Source organism: Amblyomma maculatum, chromosome 6 (assembly GCF_055883805.1).
Source record: "Amblyomma maculatum isolate TAMU_Amacu chromosome 6, ASM5588380v1, whole genome shotgun sequence".
Lineage (NCBI taxonomy): Eukaryota > Metazoa > Arthropoda > Arachnida > Ixodida > Ixodidae > Amblyomma > Amblyomma maculatum.
Genome location: NC_139349.1, coordinates 132,588,360 through 132,615,968, shown reverse-complemented (window position 1 = coordinate 132,615,968; position 27,609 = coordinate 132,588,360). Strand labels below are relative to the sequence as shown.

General features: G+C 46.0%; 1 protein-coding gene across 1 annotated transcript; it reads left to right on the top strand.

The window, feature by feature from the left end:
- Window positions 1-2,327: 2,327 nt before the first annotated feature.
- Window positions 2,328-27,580, top strand: LOC146186781 (uncharacterized). The gene is made up of 7 exons (XM_084607404.1): window positions 2,328-2,723; window positions 12,606-12,743; window positions 18,791-22,762; window positions 23,140-24,207; window positions 24,313-24,375; window positions 26,592-26,659; window positions 27,371-27,580. Exons 1-6 carry the CDS (start codon window positions 2,669-2,671, stop codon window positions 26,642-26,644), a joined length of 5,349 nt encoding a protein of 1,782 aa, XP_084463530.1. The 5' UTR covers window positions 2,328-2,668; the 3' UTR covers window positions 26,645-26,659; window positions 27,371-27,580.
- The last annotated feature ends 29 nt before the right edge of the window (window positions 27,581-27,609 follow it).

Below are 27,609 nucleotides of genomic sequence, written 5' to 3'. Positions count from 1 at the left end.
GACTGCAGATTACGAGGCTATATATGCCACATTTTTTTCAGGACAGCTGAATATGTGGCAGTAATGCGTGCTCTCTACTGAAGTCTGCTTGTTGCACAGTGGCAATCGCATGTAACACTAAAATGACCAGAAAATTTCATTTCCACATCCATTCCCCGGAGGACTGGTGTTGCAGCTAATGGTGGACACCCAGCGTGACCACAACGTAACCAACTTTGTGAATGTGAATTCTAAATTTTGTGAATGTATCTTTAAGGAGCTTAGAAAGCAGGGCTCTTTTTCTCTAAAAAAACAACTTTCCAAACACGAAGGACATAAATACAAATGGCTTGCACGGATTGAAATACTAACACAAAGGGAGAATGTCCGGTTTTCACCTTGGCTCCCGCCGCACCGCGCTGATGGAGCAGCAGCTAAATGTTTCTAGCTAGCCATCCAGAACGCTTAAACATTGAGTGCAAAATGCCGCATGCTCGCGTACCCAGAATACATAAGCGAAATTCCATATGTCTGCTTACATTTTTTAAAATTGTACAGATGTATTACAGTTAGTTGCAGACATGCACTAATTTCGCATGTATAAATTGCTGAACTTTAATCACTTTATTGTAGTTAGGAATCTAAAGTGCTACTTCTCTGGCCCAGTTTTAGGTATGTTATGAATAATGTTTACACAGCAATCTGGCAGCAAAAGTATACAAATACTCTTAGTTTGCAAAGTTTCCAGTTGATCGATGCTCGGAAAGCCAGGGCAAAATAGTGGCCGACGCAGACGAGTGGCGATGTGCATCCAGAATTTGTCCACCTCATTAAAACTGGTACGATGGAAATGTACAGAAAGCAATCTGCCAGCCAATGTATGCAAATACGCTTTGTTTGCTAAGTTTCTAGTGGATCAATGCGCAAAAAGCCAGGGCTGCAGAATAGTTGCAGACGCAGACGAGTGGCGATGTGCATAAAGAATTTGTCCGCCGCATTAGAATTGGTAAGATGAAAATGTACAGGCAACAATCTGGCAACCAAAGTATAAAAATACTCTTCGTTTGCAAAATTTCGAGTGGATCAATAGGCGAAAAGCTAGGGCCAGAATACTTGCCAACGCAGACGAGCGGCGATGTGCATCTATATTTTGTCCGCCACATTATAACTGGTAAGATGAAAATGTACAGAGGGCAATCTGGCAGCCAAAGTATACAAATACTATTCATTTGCAATGTTTTAAGTGGATTAATGGGCAAAAATCCGGAGCCAGAATAGTTTCTGACGCAGACGAGTGGCGATGTGCATCCAGAATTTGTTCGCATGATTAGAACTGGTAAAATGGGAATGTACAGGGCAGCCCACTCTTATTGCGAACACTCAAGCAGGTGTCAGCTCTCTTCAAAGCAGCACTGCGCTCGAAATGGTCGCAAATCGAAGCGAAGTGTTGCTGGCACAGAGAGATCTTAAGGTGACTCTTCGCATGACTATCACTTGACTCCAGCGCGGCTGGGTCGTATACGCAACGGCGCTTTAAAGAGAGCGACCACCTACTCGTACGTTCTTATTAAGAGTGGATGACCCTGTACATTGCTTCTGGCGCTTTGCAGGTGCACAAACATACCGATATGCAGGTTTACTATGCTTCAGTTGTACCTAAAGGAGACAAGCGCTCGCAGCATGCAAAACAGTGTTCTCCTAAATTTCGGAAACAAAACGGCTATTCAGCACAGTAGATGGTGCTTTAAAAGCAGAGAAAACATCTTACACATTATTGAGGTTCAACTCTTCCTGCGATGGAGTCAATTAAGGTCTCAAAGTCTTTTAGGAGTGACATAAAGTGTAGTTCTTTATTCAGCGAAAATTAAAAATAATGTACAAGTGATTGTAATATGATATTAATGTTTCTTAGCACTAATATGAAGTGTAACCTATTTACAATTTCTCCATTTTCACGGAAGTAATCTTTAACGAAATTTAATCGCATTTCAATTGTGTATTGCTGTCATGTCTGGGTATTAGGTACGTCTTCTCGAAACCAGATGCGTATAAGCGTCCTCTCTTCGGTCCGAGTGCCTCCTTTCTTAAGGAACACAAATCACGCGCCTAAAATTAAATGCCTCCTTTCAAAGCTTCCAGGAGTCAAGGAAGGATAAAGGACGCCTTATTTAAGGGCATTGTAAAATTTGGCCCTTGGAAAAAGGGAAAGCACTGATAGTTTTCACAGCCATTAGCAGTTGTGTCACTTGTAACTCCCGCGTTGCCGCCACGTCAAACAACGATGCAACAAAACGCCACATTCCTGACCAGCTCATTGCGCCTAAGCACAGGCAACGAGTGCGTCGCACCGGCGTCATAGCACCTACACGTTGCGTCCACCCCCACGGGAACGCGAAACCAGCCGGATGTGGCCTGACGCCTTCTCCCTTCTGCAGGCCACAGCCGTGGCTCAGCAGATTTCTGCCTCTTTTGGCCGCTGAGCGCGGCGCATTCCATCGTGTGAAGTAACAAAACATGGGCAGGATGTAAACAGCTGGTCAAGTGCCGGTGTGCTTGGCAGGGCCAAAGCAGATCGCGTCTCGCCTGGGCCGCGACAAAGCGCGCGTATCTTTTCTCGGTCTTCGTGTCCCCGATCACTACGAAAAGCACTGAGGTGTTCGTCCGCAAGCGAGGCATCGCATCCAGTGAAATGCCGTGGTGGGCCATGCCACGCGGCGGGGCTTCGGGACTTCTTTTAGCGGCCGGTGAGTACGGTTCATTGAGAATCTAATTTGAACTTGAGTGACGACACTGAGGTTATGTGCACCAAAGATCGCAAAGATAGGTAAAGGTGTAGTCCTAAGAAAAGAAAGATTCGCAAAGCTGGCGTAGCAATGACTGCTTCGTTCTTCAATTCATTTGGATCAGACAGTCCGGACAGCACGCGGATGCGAAAACACAATTGAAAGACTATGCATTTCAGAGCGCTTTAGGAACCACATTCGTGTTCTGTGGATTAACTGTCCTCAATGCGGAATCACTCAGTGTCTCGGGTTGTATAAGGACGTGAGGCTTTGCATATCAAGCTTTGCATGACAAGTGCTCCAACCTTCGTAAAGGAAAGCTCGTAGGTGAAGGCTCTGTTGAACCGATGAAATTCAAGACGAAATACCAAGATCCGCCCACTTTCTGTACGCGACTAAAATCGTTTTTCAGCAGTGGGCTAACGGAAATGAAGAATCTACATCATTAACAATCGTTATCGCCTATTGTGGCGAAATTACTGTTTTATTTGTTTCTTCAATAATTGAAATTACTGAATACTGAGCGGAGACATTTTGCCTACTTTGATTGTCCTCTCGCAAAGACCGCACTGCCGCCGCAGATGCATGCATTTACATATTTCTCCTATGTGGAAAAGGATTTCTCCGGAACTTTTATCCACCCAAAACTAAAATCATCATTTCAAATGCAAGATGTATACACGATACTTGCAACTATTGGCTTGCTTTTCATTTTTTGTGATTTGTTAAGGTTACTTGAAATTCATATGACGGAACCTATAGTGCAGGCAAAAAAAGAAAATTGCAGCAAACTGAACGCGGGCGTAATTTTGTTCATGATCTGCTTATTTCTCATTGTCCATCGGACTCTAAGCTGGCTAGCGCCACAATGCTCTTCAGATCGATTTGAGGGCAACAGAGCTTAGCAGTGCTATCTGCACGAGTAGTGAAAGTGTGAGCGGAAACAAGGAAAGAAAAAAAGCGGAACGGATGGAGCACTCGACAACTGTAATGAAAACACTTTAAAACCGGTGACCAACTTTCCGGTTTGTTGAAACCTTGCTGGCTGGGGCTTGTTTCAACGCCCCAAACCAACTCAGGCTGAGTGACGCCTTAAGGAAGGGCTCCGGTAATTTCGGCGATCTTGGGTACTTTAACGAGCACTAAGGTCGCGAGGTACATGGGAGCCTTGCACTCCGCCTCCTTTAAAAAGCGGTCGCTACGATCAGCATTGAACCAGCGTCCTTGGGATCAGCCGTCGAGTGTTCTAAACACTTAGCCACTGCGAGGGGCTTAAAATAATCTTGCATCCACATTCACGTCAGTTAAAATCCAAGTAACATCACGTTGTTTTTGTCACGTTAAACACGGGATGAGATACCTGTCGTGTCTCTATAATGATTCCTGCGAAAGAACAGAATGGCACTCACATGCAGACCATGAAACTGCTTCCGCTGTAGTGGACACATTGGTGGGCGTTTATAATGTTGACATTACCGCAGAACTCCGTTAGATTTTGTAGGGTGCTGAGAATGATACCTTACAGCAACAGTTTCAGTCTAATTTCTCTAAGGTACATGCAATTCTGTGGCAGAGAGGTACAATAATATGTGCATAGTAACTTCAGCTCATTTTGATGCATTTGTGCTATTTCTTCGACAAGTTACCGATAGAATGAGAACAAGCGTTAGCGGTGTGCGCTTTTTTCACGAACTAATTAGTCGGCTCGATGAATAAGCCACGTGCACTTAAACCGTGAAAACAGCTTTCAGCCGCGCGGAGACTACTAGAGATGACATGAAAACAGGCTTATTTCTATGCAACTGGGCGTGCGGACTGGGCATTAAAGCAAAGCAATTGAATGTCCAGTGCGCAGCTGCGCCTGAACAGTTTACCACACGGTTGTTAGAGCCGATCTTGGCTCATTCTCTTAGTAGTGAGTTTAGCTATAATGGGAAGCCTAGCGTCTGTAGTACTTGGTGGAAAGGTTTCTAAGATGCGTTCACGCACTAGAGGTGAACGCGTATGCCAAAGAACCAAAACTTCTTCGGCGCATGCGCCGCGTCAAGCCCGAAGAGAACAGCTCAATTATGATAACATCTGTGATATGTGGTAAGCTGTGAGCACCGCTTTTTCTTCTTTATGCTTTGTTGAAGTAACCGTGGAGTCACGCTTCGAAGTGGTATAAAATGTAAAGGACGTCAAGCAAGTCAAAAAATGATAAGATGATTTGGAACACTTGAATTCTTGCTGGCCCGCAGATGTGCTGCAGGCTGTAGCCCTTGCTAGATAACAATTAGGCAAGAATGCACAGCACGCTTGCGTGCTATCTTATTCAGCAACTAAATGGGTACGTTCCATTTTCGAGTCCCGAACTACTTGACAGGTCTTGCTTCCGCTGACAGGAAGCAGCGTAGTGGTCACATGACCTTGCAATCTCCCTCCATCGCTTGCTCTTCGCCGTTCTTAGCAGACGATGGCAACCATCAGTCATAACAATTCAGTTCTTTCGCGACGACGCGGCGCGCACCTGTATCTATTGGCGTGTGCGTAATAACAAAGGCGCGAATCAATGGGTAGTTTTCGCGAACGGAGCGTAAACTTCCTGAATGTGTAGTGTTTTACACACCTCACTTTTGCATGTAGGGTTTTCGTGCCGTTGCTGCTCACGAAGTTCTTCCAAGGGCCCAGATCACTGCGCTCGACTGCAGACGAAAGCATTTGCAAAAGCATTTACAACAATCGTTAGCTGCTCCAGCACAAAGCAGTTCGCTTGCGCTAAAAAGATCGCGAAACATGCGAAGAACTTCTGGTCAGCACGAACAAACAATCCGTGCTCGGGACTCTGGACACTTCCGTGTGTACTGAAATTCAAGCATCGAAGACACAAGATTAAAACGTCTTACAACTGCTCAAAGAGATTGTGTCATTGTTTAGCGCGCGATATCGTATGCAGGAACACGAAAATTACTCAGAATGCGCTCGGAGTCTAACTCAAAATAGCCGCTGGCCTAGAAGCTTTACTGGTGGGTGAGGCTTCTGGGCTGCCCGAAGAAAACCAAAAGTCGGACAGCTGTCAGCAAGTCGTCCAGGACAGACCGGGACTCATAATCGAATGTACGCAGTGCCATCTGCTCCGATCAGGCGTCGTCCGGTGTAGGGATATAACAGCGTGGCAGCTGCGTGCATGCTTCATCAAAGTTTAATGTTATCTTCGCCTTAACTAAAAATCACCTCGTCGTCAGTACAAGAATGTGTGTACGCGTTTAAATAGTAGATTTCATAAAATTTCGTGCAGAGCCAGGTATGATAAGAAAACTCGAAGTGACAATATAGAGCCTACGATAGAGATCAGGAGGAGGAAAAAACTTTATGTAATAAAAATTAAGGCAGATATTCCCAGGCGGGCCCCTTAGTCCAGGAGCCCTCTGGCCGTTCCCTCTAGCTTGGCCTTCTCGAGCAGTTGTAGATATATGGGTTGCGTGGCCAGAAGGGCGGCCTCCCAGGAGGAGTGGGTGCGGTTCTTGAGGGAAGGAACGCGGATGGGTTGTGGGCATTCCCATAGGTAATGGTAGAGAGTTGGTGGGATGGCGTTGCAAGTGGTGCAGTATGGTGGGAAGACCGGGGGGGTGAATGATGTGAGAAAAGTGAGGAGAAGGGAACGAATGTGTTTGTAGTTGTCGCCAGTAAGTGCTGTGGGTGTGATTCAGCATGTGATGTGGCTGTGAGTACGTGACGCGGAAACGGCGATAGTGATGAACCGTAGTGTAGTCATACTGAACGTTTGGGGAGGCCTCCCACTGGCGGTCAGAAGCTAAGTTCTCGGGCAAACGCATGAGCGTGCTCATTTCCGAGGATACCCTCGTGCCCAGGTACGGATGTGATGGTGATGGGATCGGGAGGGTTAGGTAGTGTAGACAGTATTCTAGCGGATTAGTGTGGGAGGGTCTCTCGCAGGACAAATCGGTATGCTGTTTGGGAGTCAGTACATTTATCGTGGTGTGCTGAGTCTGCAACAGACTTTTGCGTGTGATAGCGAAGTGGTAGTAGGCTAGCCGGCTAACGAGTTTTCTTTTCTTTGAGGCCATAATGGCGGTTTGAAATCCGGCGGATGAGATGTGTGATCTGGTTGATCTGGCTCTGAAGGAGGCCTATGGTGTGGGTGGCTCTCTTGGCCTGTTAAATATGGAGACTCAGCAGTCGGAGTCGTGGTACTTTGGGAATCAGAACGTTATAAAGGAGTACGGTGATGGGGCACGTGGGGAAGGTTTGATGACGAGGAGCTCCCATTTCTCCGGTGCACACGCAAGCCCTACAAGCTGTGCATATTTGTGCATGGTGTACGTAGCGAGGTGCAGAGTATGTTCAACTTGGCCACGGCAACCCTTAGTAGTCCATAGTGTGATGTCGTCTGCGTATATTGCGTGCTGAAGGTTGGGTATATTTTCGAGTATTCGGGCTAATGGAGTTAGAGCGATGTTAATGAGGATGGGTGAGAGCACTGAACCCAGCGGTGTGCCTCGGTTGGGTAAGTGGATGGTCGGGGAGGTGTAGGAGCTGAGTGATATGGGCCGTGTGTTTGGATAGGAAGGCCTCAACGTGCCAGATGCGTAGTCCGCATTTAGTTGTGGCAAGGGTAGACAGATTGTGACGGTAGACGATAGAGAAATCCACTCTATATTTGCTGTTACAGCGGTATCAAAGCTTGCGAAGCGAATAGCTTCTTGCGTTTTCCGCTAACGGTATCTCAACGCTGGCTGGACCTGTGCGCAATACCTTCCCGGTTTCCCGGTACTAGTGATGGCAATGCGCTTCGAATGGAAGAACATGAACATATAAGCGTGCTTCAAGTGAAATGTTTTAATGGATTGCGCGAGTTTTGAAAGTGTTAATGTAAACATAAAAGTTAAGGTGCAGTAACCTTTAGGATAAAGCTCGGTAAGCTCCGGCGCTCCAGCAAAAGCAGTTTCCTACATCGCTTCATGAGCTTTCGCGGATATTATCATTCTTATACCTGATCAGCGATATAGGGATGCCATACATCAGTTATACAGTTATGGTCCACCGTAAGATGGGCCCCGCCGCGGTGGCGCAGTGGCTATTGTGTTCGACTGCTGTACGCCAGGATTTGGGATCGAATCCGGGCCGCTGCCGCCGCTTTTTATTGGAGGCAAAAAGCAAGGCGACTGTGTGCTGTGCGATGTCAGTGCACAGGTGATCGAGCTTTCCTGAGCCCCCCACTATGCCGTCTCTCATAGCCTCAGTCGCTTTGGGACGTTAAACCTCTACAAACTAAACAATCACTGGATGGACAATGAACGAAGGCGAGCGTTACAACGAAAGTCCAGGAGAACGGCTTTCAGTTTGATTATCTGGTCCGCTACTTCGCACTGTAGGTGAAGGGAGATGTGGGGGCTGGAGATGCGGACTGAAACATGCTTGAAATATGCGAAAACATCGATAACGCTCCTTGTGATAGCTGCGAGCCGAAAAACGAGCTGCGTAAAATGCGTAAAAATGCCTCTTAATAGCTCGGGAATCACCCGGCAACCACCTATGAGTGCGGTTCGAGGCCTTCCGACAATGAGTAGATTTCGAAACGAGCCAAGGAAGCGGCCGGTAGCAGCCCTGCCTTAGCAGAAGAGGAAAGCCACCTGTTATAGTCGAAAGCCTGTATCATAGCAAACATGTATACAAAGAAACAGCCTGCTGAACTCTTATTATTCACACGTATTCCGGACACCTTTACAGCGAAGACTACTACAACTTTACCTGCCCAACGAAGGAACTTAGTATTGCCCAAAGGCTGATCTGTTGTTTTATGGCGAAATCACGTAGCGGCACCGTCACTCCCCAGCGCAGCTGCCACAAAGCTCAGGTGTGCGTAGGCAGCAACTGCCGACACTACCGCAAAGACTTAGCAGGAGAATCCAAATTCTGCAGTCCCTATGCACCCGTCCCATGAGCGCGAGGAAATAAAAAACAATGTGCAGTGACCCGAACTGCCAAACATTTTCACGAGAAGCACTAACACTACCTTTCGGCAAAAAAAAAAAAAAAAAAATTAGGTCCGACAGTCTTAGCGCTCGGCGGTGACGATAAGTAATAGCTAGTTACATTGAGTGACCTGTAGTAATCGAAATCAACATTGGTCCACGCTCAACAACTGTATGACGCGAGATCTTTGGTGGATTCCATGAGGAGTTTCTCCCACAGACGGGGACACCGTTGCGCCTTTCAAAATCATTACGTGGAAGGCCTAACGACCTATAAATGCGATAATATGTCGGCTCCGTTCACTGCTACTTCAGTTGGTAGGCGCTTTCCAAAGTGCGAGGCGGCTCTGCTCCAGCCTTCATGTCGAGGGGGATACTGCGCATAGCCATCTCAGCTACCGACCACCTCCTCGCCCGCCGCGTAACTCCTGCCGCAGCCGGTGCAAGAGGTAAGGCGTTTTTATTGCGATAGCAATACTGCTCCAGGTTTCGAGTCGTCGCGTAGTCCCGGCGGAGGCCATGCTTGACCTTGAACAGCCGACGAGGAGGAGGAGGAGCAGAAGAAGAAGAAGTGGAAGTAAATGAAGTAGAAGAAGTAGAAGTAGTTGAAGAAGTAGTAGTAGAAGGAGAAGTAGTAGAAGAAGTAGAAGCAGTAAAAGAAGTAGGACTAGTAGAAGAAGTAGAAGTAGTAGAAGTAGAAGTAATAGAAGTAGAAGTAGTAGTAGAAGTAGTAGTAGAAGAAGAAGAAGTAGAAGTAGTAGTAGTCATACTCTTAAAGATGAGCTTAAGTGTCCTCAATAATGTAGCACCTTACACTGATAGGTCGTGATAGGGGAATAATGTAGCAGGCAAAAGAAGCTTCCGCCGTTGCTATCGCAATTCAACCAGGATTAACCAGAGTTAAACAACTAATTTTTTGCAATTTTTCGGGGAACAAACACATGACGCGCATCACGTTATGGCCAGGTATTTCGTCGTCGTTGCTTTTATCGCCGGGAGCTACGCACGAAAAGCTCCCTCCAAGTCCGACGAGCGGGGACGATGCAAGGCGAGGTTGCTAGGCTGGTGCCTCGTGGTACGGCACGAGACGTGGGTGTTACCGAGAGAGCGCGTCGTCGGCCAACACCACGAAAGGAGGGGTCTTCCCAATGACGGATTCGAGCTGCCTCTCCGCTCGCTTGTGAGGAGCCTAGCCTGCTAGTAAAGCCTAGTGCAGAGATAGCACCGGGTTAAATGGACATGCGAATATGTTGCTCAGGTGTCGAGTAAAGCTTCTAAAAAAAAGCGCCCATGGCAGAAACGCTTGCGCGAACCTTACACGCACCATGAGCGCTAGCTTTAGAATCTTGGAATAAGGTTTAACTTTTTTTCCCTGTGTATAATCTCGTGTTCAATGCGTTATTAATCACGAACCACTTTACACTAGTGCTATCAAGGTGCAAAATTCTCACCTAACGATTCTGCATCAACGATATTGTTTTTTTGTTTTCGAATAACGGGTAAAGGCACAAAAGGGGCCGCAAGGAAGGTAAGGAAAGGATGCCGGACCGCAGCAAGGTGTAAATACCAAGCGCTTCCTGACGAAGGTACTGCAACAGCGTTCAGCTCTCTCGCTGTTATCTGAACCTCTCTGCACCGCATTTTCCTCGCTTTATTTTCTGGTTGCAGAGATGAATGCAACGAAGTCCAAGGTATTTTAACTCCTTCTCGTGCTTTTCGGCCCCACTCATAAACACTATGCACGCTAGCCAAACCAACAATGCTAAAGAAAAAGACGCAAATAAAAAGTGCGGCTCCTACCGGCGACCTACAAAAAATACCTTCCCACCGCGACAGGTCATTTTGAACGTGGAGTCACACCCAACCCGCCCACGTCACTCACGCCGCCACCGACAACAGCGATATCGAAGGCGACGTTGAATTTTCCGCGCAACGCATCGCGTACGCTTCGCTTAAAAAGCTTCAGCACCGATTATTATTTTGGTGTGGACTAGTCGATAATTCGGCGCCGTGTTTGGCTTCTACCCTGCCTGTTCATGTTAATCGCGCTGTTACACCATGTCTGATTTGCACCTAAACCAACTCGCCCAGTTTTCTGTCCTCCAGATGATTCATCATGGAAAGTTCCAGAGCGAAAGCAACGTGAACGCGGATGAAAAAAACATGTACAGGCAGGAGCTTCTCGTTGTCCATCGGAATTTTCAGCTTTTTTTTCTTTTTTTACTTGAGGTGCAAGGTTACTATCATTTCTCTTTAGTGAGGATCCATCACCATCGGTACTTAAGTCCGAGGTCGGCCGTACGTGCATAGCTGTCCTGGGGTTCTTTGTCAGGTACCTTGGGAGATTGTGGTGATCTCTTTATGATCTTCTAGGACTTCTCTAAAAATATGGCTTCAACTAGTAGATAAACATTGCCAAGCACTTCATCAAACGCAACCAATTTGTTGGCTAAAGCTTCATTACCTTTCCGACTTCGATGTCATGCATTGTTTGAAAATACTTTGAAGCTTCTTGTCATAGGAAGAATGTGTGTGGCGTTTGATACGGGAGATTAATTGGGAGGTTGAGGCCCTCTCAAGTGGAATGTTCAAAGGTTTAGTTGACCTCAGAGGAGAGACAATATGAAGGACACAGTGTTAGTTTTAAGATGTGATCAATAAGTGAGGACTGTTGCAATAGGTACTAAAGGAGGTTGGGTGGCCTGGAAAAAATGCAAAAACAATACCATGACAAAGCACAACCAAATATTAAAAAATGATAGGAAATAATTAAAACAGAGGGACACTGAAAACTGTGCTTTACGCAGAGATTCCAGAAAAAAGGGAGAGTCCAGAAACTGGCTGGGTCGTGTCTAATAATGATAATCATTGGCAATGCTTCTACAAGAAGAAAAAGGATGAAGGATAGATATCACAGGGTAAATATACGACAGCACCCGTCGTGTTATTGGCGAGGCCGACATTCTTGGGAAATTTTTCGTTCATAAACACATGGACGTTGATTTGTCATCAACGGCTTTTCTTCACAATAGGTTTCATGCCGCATTGGTCATGATGTTCGTCTACTGCATGCCAAGGTTGCAGGCCAGCCATAGCGGCCTGTTTGATGTAGATAAAACGGAAAAGACTTTCGTGTGCCATGTGATGTGAAAATCCGTAAAAAGATCCCCAAGCTCTGTAATATACAATTATTCCGGAGCTCTCCACTTCGTCTTCTCTCGTACTCTCTGTGAGGTTTCGGACGCTAAAATCCCACAATTAAACCCTTTCTTGATCCCTATTTCTGGGCACGAAGGATGGATACGTCGAGAGGAGATGCTTACGGCGCTTTCATATTCCTCATAACCAGTACAGACGATTCCGGATACAGCGAACTCGGATATGTCGAGTTACTGCTAATGTAGTACCACTCTCAAAATATTCCCTTGAAGATTCCATCTGATAGCAAATGCGCGGTTCTCGCGTTTATCGAATTCTCGTTGAGCGGTACGTAATAAGGGCCTGGTACGGAGCAAAACATAGGGGAATTCTTTTTGTTTGTTTGTATGAAGTATCAGTGTGAAGTGTTAATTAATCGTGGAGATAAATCGTACCTGATAAAAAATAAAAGAAAAACAATCGCCTGCAACCATTGCGTTTCGAACCCAGGACCTACGAATGACCTGAGAATATAGCATCAGGTGCTTAAAGGGCTGTTTTGCATGCATGCAGCCGTGCACCTTTCATTTCCTTTTAAGCAGTATGGCAGTAGACGATGTTATTGATTGCTTTAGTACCCATAAAGGGCGATGCTTCACAGGTTTCCGCGTACCATCTGTAAAATTAAGCATGGTGTCTTTTTGTAATTCCTTTCTCCAATCTATTTCAGTGTTTTCCTTCGTCGCGGTGACTTCAGAAGCCATGCCGACGGATTTGACGTCAACTGTTTCTGCCGATAAAGAGACGGAAGGACCATTCTGGAAAGACACGGTTGCTCCTCAAACCAATTTGTTGCTCAGAGGAGGAGGTTCGTATTTATTAAACTTTTCTCGGGTGCCTGATTATATTTAAGGAAAATTTGACATGATGTGATTCACAGAGAGAAACGTGTATTTGACCGAATTAACGGACCATATAGTGCTTCTTCCGAAGCCAGATATGGATCTATTTTGTTCTTTTTAATAATCGCGTGATTGTTATCCCGAATATGGCTCGAATAATCGTTTCCAATGTATCCCTGATGCAGGTCTCTACGCGTAAATGTGAAAGTTTTGCAGTACAGATATATATTGATAATTTGATTGCCTCTATGTACAAACTGCTTGCCGTTGTACAATAATCCCTCATGGCTTACCTTGCTCGCTCGCTTCATTAGATGCCGAGCAAGCTCTCGTTGGCATGCACACATTTTCAAATTAGGACTTCAGGACGCATATGAAGTACGCTAAGAAGAGTGTAGTAGCATCAACTGAGCTCCACAATTGAGAAAAAAAAAAAACTGGCACACTAAAACCGCGTATATATATATTGCACCAGAAAATGACACCCAATTCAATATGCCTCTGCAGGCCTCTGCACACGAGGTATGGTGTCCACATCTAATTTACTGCGCTTTTATCGTGTGCTCGTTCCCAGAGGCAGAGAGACGAGAGAATGTTCCGACGTTATACACAAATAAAACACCAGTGCACCCGTTATCCTAAAGTTCTCGTGATGGAGAAAATTTCACACACGTCACATTAATATTGCATATTTTCCTGAGGCATGGAAATAGCTAACTGCCCTGCCAGTACAACATGACTCATGCATATACAAGGTGCTTCTAGGAAGATTGCCTCTGATTCTTGAAGAATAGGCTTTTTGAGATATGAGGACTGGTTCTATCGCACAATTGTGTCAGTGTAGGTGGACATCAGAAAATAGAGGAAAACTTCAATAGCTGGTCAGTAAGTTTCTGTTAACGACCTTTTGAACAATAGTACTATATAGGCTTTTCTGGGACCTAGGAGTAAGTAAAAATACATTGCAACCAATAACACTGGCTCCCCCATAGGACATGCCGCAGAACATTCCTTGCTAGGCGAAGCCTACTCAGTATCCAACCTGCAGTGGACAGTGCTGTGGTGGTGTAGAGTGCCTATAAAAACCCTCCCCCTCCCCCCCCCCCCCCTTCGCCCTGCTACCTTCCTAATACGCACACCATATACTTAACCTTGTGTTTGGAGCATCACAGCCATAGTTGCTGATGTGCCATAAAACCCATATAACTAACACCATATACATACTGCCATTACTGTAGTTATCCTCAACTGAATGCGCCAGCCACAAGAAGCACAACCACCGCTGCGGAACGACCGTCCGGGAGGTCCGAAGACGTCATACGCACGTTCCCTTGTTCCTGCAATCTTTGCAAGCATGACGTTTCACATCCAATCACTATTAACTTATAACACTGCTGAGGGTAAGTGACGAGGTGATCGAAACTAGCAGCGGTGTGCGAACTCAGGTGCATTGCAGTATTCTCCCATTCACTAATCGATTTCCTCATTTCTCTTTGTTGCGGACAGCAGTAATAAATTTATAACAACCATGCGGTCACTGCTGGCATTTTTCAGAAAAAAAGGTGGATGAAGATAGCTTGAGCTCGGTCATATCAGTGTAAGCTTCATTAAGCATAATTTTACGTGGCTTTGCAAGCTGCAGATGGTTTTGGGGTTTGAATTAGGGGAAGTTCAAGCTTCGCCGTAAGAACAGACGCGATAGCACCTTTAGACCGCCTTTTCATTTTCGATTTTTTTTGTATCTCTTGTTATAATAATTGGTTCACAAGAAAGCAAAGAAAAATTACGAGGGACTTTTGCGACTAAATTAGTGAAAGACGAAAGCCTGAGTGCCGCATTCGGCTACTCAACCGGCACTAATTAGTAATTAGTCAATTAGGCACAAAATAATCAGGTATTAGGATATAATTATTAATTATTAATCAACTAATCACCATTAATTAGTTAATGAGTTTTTCCAGTAGGTCATAATTATTAATTAATTATTCATTCGTGAATTAGTAATTGATCATTGATTGGCATATGGCTATATAAGGCACACATTCGCGCATGTTGTGGTGGTGCTCTCTGATTGGTCGAGACCTCTATGACGTCATCCCGCCTCGGCCAATCAGAGCCGCCGCAAAAGCGGGACACATTTTGTCCACGACAGCGTGAGCCATTAAAGGCTTTAGCCTTAGAAGGGGCAGTATCTGTCACACTTGTTCCGTGCGCACCTGACCCGCGACGTTAAGTTGCTTTCTGGGCAAAGGAACGCGCGGTATCTGTGGCTCTTTTCTGGCGGACACTTAATTATGTCGAGGTGGCACCGACTTTTCTTCTTGCATTTTTGATATGTGTTTGTTTAAGTTGGTTTTGGGGCAAGGGAAAGCTCACTGTCTTCACTCAAGGTCATTCGGATTCAGCTCAAGGTTATTCGGGCCTAGCGAGACAAAATTCGAAGTTGCATCCCGAGTAGTAGAGCTCACGCTCTTGAAACTTGTCAAAATATACCTGCTTTGCTGAGCTTCTGCCATGTTCCAAGTAGACGACGGCAGTCGCTCGCCAATCATGTCTAATCATGTCTGGCGGTCTGGAAGGGAAATGGTGGCTGCGACCAGTTGTTGCGAGTACAACCTGCCCCTTTCAGCTACTGCTAAAATTTTCTAGTGACTGCGCAATAAAACGCTGGACGCCGGCTTTTATTTCGAAGGGGACTATGGAGCTAACACATTATAAAGCTCAAAAAATGAATTTACAAGCCTTCACGCTACCGACTAGGCATTTTTTCAGCTCAATCTGCATGCACAAGTAGAAATTTAAAACAAGTGACCAGAATAGGATTCTTTAAACGCAACGGCTGTCGAAAATAATAATATCAATAAAGGCAGTACGAAAGGAGGTCTTTTTACTGCAGTCGATGCGTTACGGCGGCCTCTGAAGGAGATGCTACCTTGTCGCAACGGTACTAAGTTAAAGGTGGCTTAAAATTAACGTGCTGGAAACGGCGCCGAAGGTGAGCCAGAAAGTAACTACAGACACAACACCATAGTTTTGCCCCGAAGCGCGATGAGCGCGGGCACCAGCATACGAATGGGATAAGTTACATGTGCGATGTCGGAACGCGAGTGCGCAGTAACATACGAGGGCTCTGTTCAGCTTCTAAGAATGAGGAAAAAGGGACTTTTAAATAATTGTGTATCTTGCAAACGTGACTTTACAGTATTTGAACTAGATATTATTTGTGATATTTATAACAACGAAACGTGAGCTGAGAGAACGAAGTGCACATTTTGTATAGTAATGTTCTCAAAATAGTCTTTTAGTGTTTGGCCATATATATATAGGTATATGTATCGTTAGAATGCACTAAGGTATTTGTATACTGTTTGTGTATCTGGGCTTCGGTGGGTTGGTTAGCCAATGTGACCATACCCCATTTTGTGTAATTCTTCGATCTTGAGACAAATCTAAGAGCCCTATTCGCTAACTTTCGCTATCAATTAATTAATTGCAAACACAATGAATTACACGCCCAGGTACAGCTTTTGTTAAAAGTGTAGAGACCAGGAGGTCTGCTTCTGTGCCGAAATTCTTCTAAATCTTGAACAATCGTAAGTACTGTATAATTATCAGGCACTCAGAATTATTGAAATATGTATTGAAATATGCAAAAAAAAAATAAAAAATAAAGAGAACCCGCCATCTAAATAGCCTGCAAAGCTTTTAGAGGTTAGGTGGACGGCGGGTTCGCTCCGTGATTGCTAACCTTTTCTCTGCGTTAGATAGTTCTATCGAGAAGAATACTCGCCATCTTGGCTAATTTGTGTTGCTGCTATAAAGAAATATAAAACTTCATCAAAACTATCTACTGCAAAGTGCAATTTAGATAAATCGTCGTCAAAAATGCATTGTTAATTTTTCATAAAAGAGAAATGAAATAATATAATTACGAACTGTATCGAATATATCTGCATCTTGACGAAAGAAAATTACACGATAGGAAAAACGTTAAACTTTCACTTGCCTGCTCCCATTAAATTGCAAGAAATAGATTATTTATTCCATTTTAAGCTATCATCAACCCTGCCAACAAGTAGACAATGAATTTATAAGCGTTGAGAATACTTTGGATATTCCAGAAAATGAAATGTAATAAAATTCAGCAAGTACTAAATAGAATATTTGACAGGTGCTTGATAAGGGGAAGCCGTACGAAATTCTATAGAACAAAAACGCGTTTTGTTTTGTATTTATGCTTATATGTATACGGTCATAATGCAATACTTTTGTTGTCTGATATTTACAATGTAATTAGGATTGTTTAGAATACAATAAAAATCGGAGAAACAGTAGTTTCTAAAATTCGAATCGAAGCCGCACATTTTTTATATCTTTTGAATTTTAACCGAGTTCAAAATTTGTAGATAGAGCGGAAAAATCTGTAATTGTAAGGTTTCACGAACTAAAGAAGAAGGCCTGGATAATACTGGGATAAGGTATGACTGGAAACACTGAATATGGACTTCTTTACGCTCTGTTTTATATTTATTTTTCTAACTTTAAACAATATAATGCAGCATATATTAGTCCGTAATATTTCTGAGGTACTGAGAATTGCTGTACGAGATTCTAATAAAGAAGAATGAGAGGAATTGTTTTTAATCACAATCAAAGTTGTCCCTTTTTTGCTGTTTTCGAAGTTTGGCAACTTTTATGCGTTTTGCAGAGGAAACATAGTAGTACAGCAGTCCAAAGTTTGCGTGTAATGAAGAACATAAAGTGCAGAATAAAGAAAAAAATGTTTGAGCATGGAGGAAGGAAAGAACTTAGGAGAGGCCCTGACGTCATTTTTTTGAAGCCGGCGTGACCGCGCCGCGACCGGACGCTGCAACGTCTCTCCTCCTCCTTTACCCTCCGCATTTTCTTTCTCCGCGACGCTCACGTACCTAGGGCCCTTAGCAACGCTGTTGCTAGTGGCCCGAGTTTTCATAGCAACAGCGTCGCCGTTGCTAATGGTCCGACTTGGCTAACCCTAAATTTTCACGTCACTTCCGCCACACTTTCTCTAATGCATTGGGAACCGCAAGGGCCTCTCCTAAGTTGTTTTCTTCCTCCATGTGTTTCAGTGAGAACATCTTAATGCAACATGCCAGATGGTAAGGTTTAAAATGGACTAATTTGCAGTGTGTCGCTCCTGGCGCAATGCTTGCAATTTTTTTACTAAAACAACTGAAACAACAAAAAGTATTTCTAACAGCTCTTGTAAAAGTAGAAGTTAAATAGATTGATTGAGTAAAAAGGGATGGGGGACAAAATTTGAATGCTCAGGCAGCAAGGCTTCAAACTTGAAAACTTTCTGAAATGGCAAAAAAGGCGTTTTCCACCTCTACTGCTATACGACTTTTTTCCTTTTAGAGAAAACTAGTGCATAACTTGCAAAAGTGAGGTTTATATATTTGTGGCGACATATATTTCCAATGCCCCCCAGATATAATAATTGAATTGAAAACAAATCATCATAAGACCTCGATTACCGTCCTTATCTGAACGCACCCATTCTTTTGACACTTAAAATGCGGCATTAGAAGGGTGCGCCTATGATTCAAATATCTTAGCTTCCGAAATAGCTCGCTATTCGGTTGTCTGAAGGCCGTCTAGAGAGTTTATGGACTGTATACGTGTGTAGAAGTGATGAAAGTTGATGCGCTTGATGATTGTCTTCCACGTACTCGCCGGTGGATGGTGTGTAGGGGTGGAAGAAAGCTTGTTTACTAAGTAGCAGTAGCAGGAAAATTTTAGTAGGCGAGAAATTAACAGACTCGAGGAGAAATACACTTAGTTGGTGTCTTCATTTCAGAACTCGACTGTCTTGTTTTTTACGAAGGGCAATTTTTTTTTGTTTGATGTATTGAAAACGGCTTTCTTGCTACTGTGTGTGCAGGGGAGTTTGCAGATCGAGAATATGTTCAGAAGGAGAGGACATGTTGCAAAATCGAGGCATCATTTTACTGTTTCTATTTTTTTTCTACAGTGGCATGGCTTTCCAGACGTAAGCGCTCAGCAGACTCCACAGGTACGGCAGGTGGTACATATGAACAAACCACAACCCCATTGCCAACAGGAACGCCGACGCCCAAGTTTGCGTTGTCGGGGCACAACGAGCCAACGCCGGCAGTACATCGGCAGCAGTCTAGCCACAGCAAGTCTCACGATGAGAGCGCTTCGGTTAATCCGCATGGTGCTGTTCTTGAAAGTAGCAGCAGAAAAACGTCGACGGAAGATGTTAGTGACGCGCCAAGTCTGCCAGCCGCGGGCTCTGACGACAGTGATGATGTTGCCCCCCTTCAACCTGAAGCTCGTGCTGATGAGTCTGCGCGCGCAGTTGAGGGTGGCGTGAGTGCGAGAACTACCACAGCCGTACACAGCGATCCTCGTGTTCACCCTGTGGATATCGACATCAACCCACAAGGGCGTGTAGGTGATGAAAATCCTGCGGACGCTTCGAGGCCCGTAGCGGCGAGCGAAAAGGCAGTGGTGTCTGTGACTCCCGTCTCAGAAGAAAAGGTATCTGAGAGTACTTATCCCACGACGGCGCCGGCTAAGAGGTTACCCGAAGCAAATGAAGGAAAGTCGGTTCCAGAAAGTGAGGCTGACCATAGAGATGTCGCTGCATCGGCTAAAAAAGGAGAGACCGACGGGAGGAGGGAAGACCCTTCCATTTCCGCGAGTGCACAGGCCCAAACTTCAGAGCGAGGGGATGAAAAAAGGTCTCGTATTCAAAACGCTCAAGGGGAAGAAGCAATAGCTAGCGGGCACTCAAGTAAGATAAAGGAAACAGCAGCTATCGCTATTGCTAGAGACGACCATGCAGGTTCCGGATCCGGCGACCACACTGATCTTGTGAAGGAGAGCGGACAACCCGGGGTGATCCCGGCGAATCTTCAAGCACCTCGAACCGAAGGAGCCCAGGGTGAAGCTTTTAGTCCAGCTCAACTAGCTAGGCTGATGGGAAGTGGAGGTCTGAATCCAGACACGCCGAAAGACAGCGTGCCTCAGGAGACAGGAAGGTCAGGCGCTGATCAAGTTCCGGCAACTTCTGGGTCAGCCAGAGCAACTAAGAACGAAGGAGAGCGCGCCGTTTCCCAACAGGGTGCTGCATCATCGAAGTCAGGCGATGCACCTGCAACAGGTAGCGATCAACCACGCGAAGATATATCCGGAACAAGTGGGCCGATTGCTGGCAACCCGGGAACAGCGCGTACTGCTAACGCTACGCCTCTGGGTCAGGCTGGCAACGTGCCTGTGAATTTACCCGGACAGCTTCGGACCGACGTTCCGAAAGCTTCAGATCAGGCGAAACCTATTGGTACGGTGTTGAGGACGGAAGGAGACCAAAAGACAGGGAGAAGCCAAGGTGCTCCCGAAGGTTTACAGAACAAGCCTCAAGAAGTCCCTAGAAACGCCGATGGTCCTGCGTCCCCAACTACAAATAACGACGGACAGCCTGCTTCTCCAAGAGTTGAACAAGCAAAGCCACAGCAAGGACAAACAGCGTCTATTGACGGAGGAAAGGGCGTAGTCGGAAGAGAAGATGATTCGAAGAAGCCAGAGGGTGGCAGAGGTGAACCTGTTCGACAAGGAGACGCACCTACTAAGCTTCAAGAGGTCCCGAGAGCAGGCGATAGTCCCGCGGCCTCAGCCACAAATAACGGCGGCCAGCCTGCATCTCCAAGAGCTGAACAGCCAAAAACACAGCTGGGGCAGGCGGCCTCCGTTGACGGAGGAAGAGAAGATGATTCAGCGAAACCAGAGGGTGGCAGAGGGGAAGCTGTTCGACAAGGTGATGTGCCAACCAAACCCCAGGAAGTCCCTAGAGCAGCCGATAGTCCTGCGGCCTCAGCCACAAATAACGGCGGCCAGCCTGCCTCTCCAAGAGCTGAACAGCCAAAACCACAGCAGGTGCAGGCAGCCTCAGTTGACGGAGGAAAGGGCGTAGTCGGAAGAGAAGATGATTCACCGAAGCCAGAAGGTGGCCGAGGGGAAGCTGTTCGACAAGGTGATGTGCCAACCAAACCCCAGGAAGTCCCTAGAGCAGCCGATAGTCCTGCGACCTCCGCCACAAATAACGGCGGCCAGCCTGCATCTGCAAGAGCTGAACAGCCAAAACCACAGCAGGGGCAGGTGGCTTCCGTTGACGGAGGAAAGGGCGTAGTCGGACGAGAAGATGATTCAGCGAACCCAGAGGGTGGCAGAGGGGAAGCTGTTCGACAAGGTGATGTGCCAAGCAAACCCCAGGAAGTCCCTAGAGCAACTGATAGCCTTGCGGCCTCAGCATCAAATAGCGGCGGCCAGCCTGCCTCTCCAAGAGCTGAACAGCCAAAACCACTGCAGGGGCAGGCGGCTTCCGTTGACGGAGGAAAGGGCGTAGTCGGACGAGAAGATGATTCAGCGAACCCAGAGGGTGGCAGAGGGGAAGCTGTTCGACAAGGTGATGTGCCAAGCAAACCCCAGGAAGTCCCTAGAGCAACTGATAGCCTTGCGGCCTCAGCATCAAATAGCGGCGGCCAGCCTGCCTCTCCAAGAGCTGAACAGCCAAAACCACAGCAGGGGCAGGCAGCCTCCGTTGACGGAGGAAAGGGCGTAGTCGGAAGAGAAGATGATTCACCGAAGCCAGAAGGTGGCCGAGGGGAAGCTGTTCGACAAGGTGATGGGCCAACCAAACCCCAGGAAGTCCCTAGAGCAGCCGATAGTCCTGCGGCCTCAGCCACAAATAACGGCGGCCAGCCTGCATCTCCAAGAGCTGAACAGCCAAAACCACAGCAGGGGCAGGTGGCCTCCGTTGACGGAGGAAAGGGCGTAGTCGGACGAGAAGATGATTCAGCGAAACCAGAGGGTGGCAGAGGGGAAGCTGTTCGACAAGGTGATGTGCCAACCAAACCCCAGGAAGTCCCTAGAGCAACTGATAGCCTTGCGGCCTCAGCCTCAAATAGCGGCGGCCAGCCTGCCTCTCCAAGAGCTGAACGGCCAAAACCACAGCAGGGGCAGGCAGCCTCCGTTGACGGAGGAAAGGGCGTAGTCGGAAGAGAAGATGATTCACCGAAGCCAGAAGGTGGCCGAGGGGAAGCTGTTCGACAAGGTGATGCGCCAACCAAACCTCAGGAAGTCCCTAGAGCAGCCGATAGTCCTGCAGCCTCAAACACCAATAACGGCGGCCAGCCCGCATCTCCAAGAGCTGGGCAACCAAAGACGCAGCAGGGGCAGGCAGCCTCAGTTGACGGAGGAAAGGGCGTAGCCGGAAGAGAAGGTGATTCTATGAAGCCAGAGGGTGGCAGAGGGGATGCTGTTCGACAAGGTGGTGCACCGACTAAACCGCAGGAAGTTCCTAGAACCGCGGATGGTCCGGCAGCCGCAACCACAAATAACGGCGGCCAGCCTGCAGCTCCAAGAGCTGAAAAGTCGGAGCCGGAACAAGGACAAAAAGGAACTAGTGGGAGCTCAAGCGTGCCACGGGCAGAGCAGAGCGTTCCAGTCGGAGTGAACACACCGACCGCTGGATGGCCAAATGGAGGACAAGCAGCGTCTCGCTCTGATGAAGACGGCAGAGAGGACACTATACCAGCGAAAAGTCAAGAAGGGGGGCGAACAGACCATGGCAAAACTAAGACTGTCGTCGCTGAGGATGGCGACGAGACAGTCGCCATTACCGTTCCTAAAGATTCTGCAGAGGAAGTCATCGTAGAGGGCGAGAAGGAAACAGAACATCCAGATAAGAAAGATGAACCGATAAAAACGCTCGAGACAACCGAATCGGAAACTCACATTTCAGTCGATGACACGACACCAGATAAGATAGTTAAGCCTGTGGTTATAGAGACGAAAGAGCCATCTAAGCAAAAGAAACATAAAGATTCTGTGCCAGAAATAGAAATCAGGAACGTCACGATCGAAGTGGAGCCAGCACCAGACGAGAAACCGGAAAAGAAGCCAGAACACATAGTTCCAGGTGAGATGAAAATATGTGGTGTGCTACCCTTTAACTTCGAATATTCCTCAAACGCGCATATGGTTAGAACCTCAATGAGATATATTCGTGAGCGTGATGCTCACGAATATATGCTATAAAAAGGCTTTTTGCTTGCTTAATATGGTTATAGACTTAAGTGGCAGTTCAAATATAAATTTGGTTGGTAAATGCTCTCAGTGATGTCCATGCTTTTCTTTTTCCTTCATGATTACATGACACAAGAGATGGAAAGGAATTTATAGAGCATAAGCTTTTGTTCTTAGTTTCGGCGCGTCATTGTGTTTTGAGAAGCGTGTGTAAAAGCTGCAGCTTTGGTACTTTTTTTTTTATTCACGGCTTTTCATTTTTTTTTGCAGTTGCGCCATCCGCACAGGATGTCATGTACCCAACACCAGTAGTTACAGATCACCCGTACCCCCAACAGCCACAACATACTGTTTACCAGCCTTACCAGACTTACCAACCTCACCCGCCCTACCAGGCTTACCAACCTCACCAGCCTCAACAATCTTACCAACCTTACCAAATGCCTGCGTATCATCAGCCTGAACAAGTTGTCGTGTATAATCCTCAGTACCCGCCTAGCTACCATCACATCCATCCCACAGGCTACGTTCCGAGCGCCCCTTTGCCTTATTTGCCGAGCCAACACGGCCATCTCGTTCAGCAGGCTCCCAGCAATTATGGCAGCTACCAACAGCCTCCACATCAACCGCACTACCACCAACAGCCTTATGCGACCTATCGACCGGCTCAGTACCATCCAGTGTATCAACAAGGATATTATTCACCTAACGGACACAACTACGCAGCAGCCCCCTATACAACTCACCATCCCGTGTATAATCACCAACCGCCGGTTATGCAACTCACAGCACATCAACCAGCAATTCAGCACGGGAATCCGCCTGGATACTACGGCCACAACGCAGCCAACTACCACGTAATTTATCCTCCGAGGTATGGCCCGCCTCATAAACCTCGTCAAATGAGGAGTTACCGGCCAACGCACCCCGTAGCAGCACAAATCCACCACAGCATTCCCCAAAGGCAGAACTTTCATCCATCACGTAGGGTTCCAGCGTACCGCGTGCAACAACCTCCCGTGGCTCACGTAAGACATCCAGCTCCTGTCGCGAAGGCACCTAAGCTTCAGCCTATGCCTCACGGAGGCTACAAGCGCCACCTTTCCGAAGAAAATCCCGAGTCCCCGTTCCACTTTGCACCCACGGTGATTGGCAGTTCCAAGGGCACTGATCACGCTGCGTCAGACAACCATAATTCAGCACCTCAAGCCGTCAAAATGAATAATATTCGGAGCCATCCTATGCACGGCAAACTTGCAAAAAAAGAACCGACGCCCGTCCACGGAAGTATCAATTCATTTGTGAAACCACCGCCCTACGTTCAGCCTATGATTCCAGGTAAGGTTCAAGCTTTTCCCACACTTCAGTAATTTGAAAACTGTAACAGGAAAAGTGAGTAATGCCAGTTTTGCGCTTTTCCCTGGAATTTCTTTTTGTTTGCAGCCATTTACTGGAGGTCGGCTGACGGTGTAGAAACTTCCACAGAGGAGAGTGATCAGCCATGGGGTAAGCACTGGCGGACTTCACGAACCATGCTCAGTAGACTCTCGGGCTGTGAAGCGATATATTTTTATGAGCGGTCAAAGGTAGGGACGTCCGTGGAGATGAAACTGAGATGTTATACCCAAGAAAATTTGTTTTACTGATGCTCTCGGAAACCCCACAGTCGCATTGCACTGGTTGTTTTAAAGCACACAATATTTTCCCACACGTAAAGGAAGTTTGCTATTTTGAGTTACGAGTGCTCGCCAGGTTTAGTGAGAACACACTTCTGTAAGATTGGGTGGTTATGCAGCTTTGTCTACCAAAATGGTCATGTTTCTGTTCAAAGCGCTAAACTGCGTTGGTCACTTGCACCCTTTCGATGCATACGCGCCTGTACATATCTTTTTTCTGGATAGCTTTGTGATTTGTGGCTGATAAAAGGGTGATACACGCGGTTATATCTTTTAAGAGAGTGTGTGTGTGTGAGTAGGGGGGGGGGGGACAGTGCATTGTGGAGAAGCGTCATTCTGAGCTGTTCAGGAGGAATGCATTGAGTTAAGGACACGTTTTAACTATTTTCTCGAAAGGGTGATCTTATACAGAGAAATCAATAAATTTTAGCTCACCGGAAATTCTTGTTTTGAGCCTTTTTGTAAACATATTACGAACAGTAAAATTATTTCAACTGAGTTATGCATTACTTAACTGTCTGACACACTCACAAAGCCATTAAGTTACTGTTGGCTTGCGCAGATTAGTTCAAAAACAAAATTTTATATGCGTTATTGAACTCTGACACTTTGTTTAGCGAGTGCATGCTCAATTCTCTTAGCAGATATTGCAAAATGAATGTGAATTACCTGATACCGTTATCCCGTGGAAAGGTTTTTGTTGGACAAACTTGATGTTCTATTAATGTAAGCATACGAGAGCACGAGACGTCTGCCGAGGTTTGTAAAGCCATAACTTAACCTGATTGTGCTTTGCAAGGGGTTTGAAAAATGGTTGCCATACCTTTCAGCTACGGACAATTTGGTGACGCATTCATTGCAGATTAAAAAGGAAAACGTCGAAGCTAGACGTATGCTGTGACCGGGGGACATATGTATTAGTGAGGCGTCCATAACATTACCATATGCAATGAGATAGGCTTCCTCTATTATCGCACTTGTTTAGGCAGGTCATGGTATTATTTTCTTTGAGCTCTTTTTCTGATTGTGTGGTTTGTGGTGAATTTGGTGTAGTTATGTAGTCTCTGTGTGCTTCAATAAACTTTATTTCACGATCAGCGCTCATCCCGCCGCCTTCCTCGTCCTTGTTTTCGCACTGTAGAATCTGTACTATATAGCTAACCACCGCAAATTGGCTTCGGTAAAATAACACGAAGAAATCTAGCAGTACTCACAGTTAACACATTGTTGAGTTCTCGGCGATGATCACGTAATGAAATTAAGGCCCGGACAATATGCTCCGCAATGGTGGAGTACAGATCAAGTTTCAGCAAGCAAATTTGGGATGAGTCAGTGCTGAAAACCTCGCATCGGCGTTACATATTAACTCGTTACAGGTACAGACCCTGATAACTAATTCCTCATTAAAACAAAGGCAGCAAGATTAAATAAAGTGTAGCCCACTGCACTACAATACAAAGTTTTTTTTCTGTGAATCTGTCATTCACAGCAGCTGTTTACTTCATTGATGTGCGGATAACCTTTTTATACAGCCATGAATGCTTGTTTTATCGTGAAAGGGACTGCGTGCAGAGAGCGACACTACCTTGTGACTGCTTTCAATAACGATGTCTGTTGGGGAGAACGAAGACGGTTTCAAATGAATAAAAAGGAAACTTTTTCAAGCGACAATAATTTGGTGAGGAAAGCTATTGCTTTATCCTCGTATGTATTCGCAAGTCTAACAAAGTTTTAGTAGCGAATATCTTAACGCCCACTTATCGTAGTGCCTATACGTTTTTCTTCTTGTTTTTTGTTTCCTTTGTCCTCCGTCAAGTATTTACCTCTGGCCTGGCTGTTGCCGCTGCACCCGCAATTTCCAATAAAGGGTAACCATTGGCCATTTTTAAGCTGTCTATAGCTGAAAACCACTTTCATTCGCTTCTTTCATGACTGCAACAGGATTAAGCTGGATCCGTTGTCACCGCTGTGTGCAGTGAGAACTTCATTTCTATAACCTTGGTTTGCATGATCTTTTGCATCACCTTTCTGGTTTCGTTTTTCTAGCCTATCACCAAGATAGCGAAGAATACGCTGCAACAGAATCCCAGCCCTACTGAAGTCATTGCATACAGGTGAGCACTGAGCAGCACCGTATAGGAATGTTTTTTGCCCCGAGGTCATTACCAGGGCCAAGAAGGCCTAGAACTGTCTGGCGTTGGCAGTCGAAGTCGGCTTCCCTGTGAAGCATCCACCGTGGCAGGCGAAGTCTTTCCCCTCAGAAGGCAGAGGACGGAGGAAAGTCGAGCAGCCTAGAAAGATTGACAAAGAGAACAAATAACTTAGAATGACTTAGCAAGAGTGAGTAAGGGAGGCAATTGCGGGTAGATCGAAATGGAGCAAGAATCGAAGCAGTGCTGGAATATTCAGCAATAGAATAAAATTAGAATTCGAATTCGAATAGGTTGGCGAGTGAAAAGGAAGAGATTTCGTGTTCCTCCACATCAATGCGTTGACCACTTGCACTCTATTAATTACCGCTAGTGTAGTTACATAGTAACGGCTCATCATAGTTCAGGTGAGGGTCATTTCAGTTTCGGTACAGGCTCCAAACCAGCTTGCAGTATGAAAAAGTAAATCGTCGAAATAGGATGGGAAGCCATTTCGAAGTCAGATTGTAATCATTTATGTTTTGATGGGTTTAGGCGAGGATAGTTCCCTTAGGAGTTTCTATTTTTCCTCGTCTTTTTTTATCGGAAAGGTAACCACACAAGGGAGGTTTTGCGCCGAAGCACGTGAAATAAAATGTTCTTAAATCTCTAATATTTTTACTACATTTCTTTCAGGTGGCCGGGACCCCGTCAGCAGGCGCACAATCAAGCCTAAACGGCGGCTGTCATGATCCGGGACGTTTTGCATGACGCATCAGTACTACGTTTATTTCATTATATTGTAACATATTAATGTACTTGCACCTTTTAACCAGCATCCCACCCCTTTTTGTGCTTTACATTGGCAAAATATATACACCTTTCTTTTTAAATAAATATTTCTCACTGTGCTGTCTTCTTCGTAGTAAATGTTC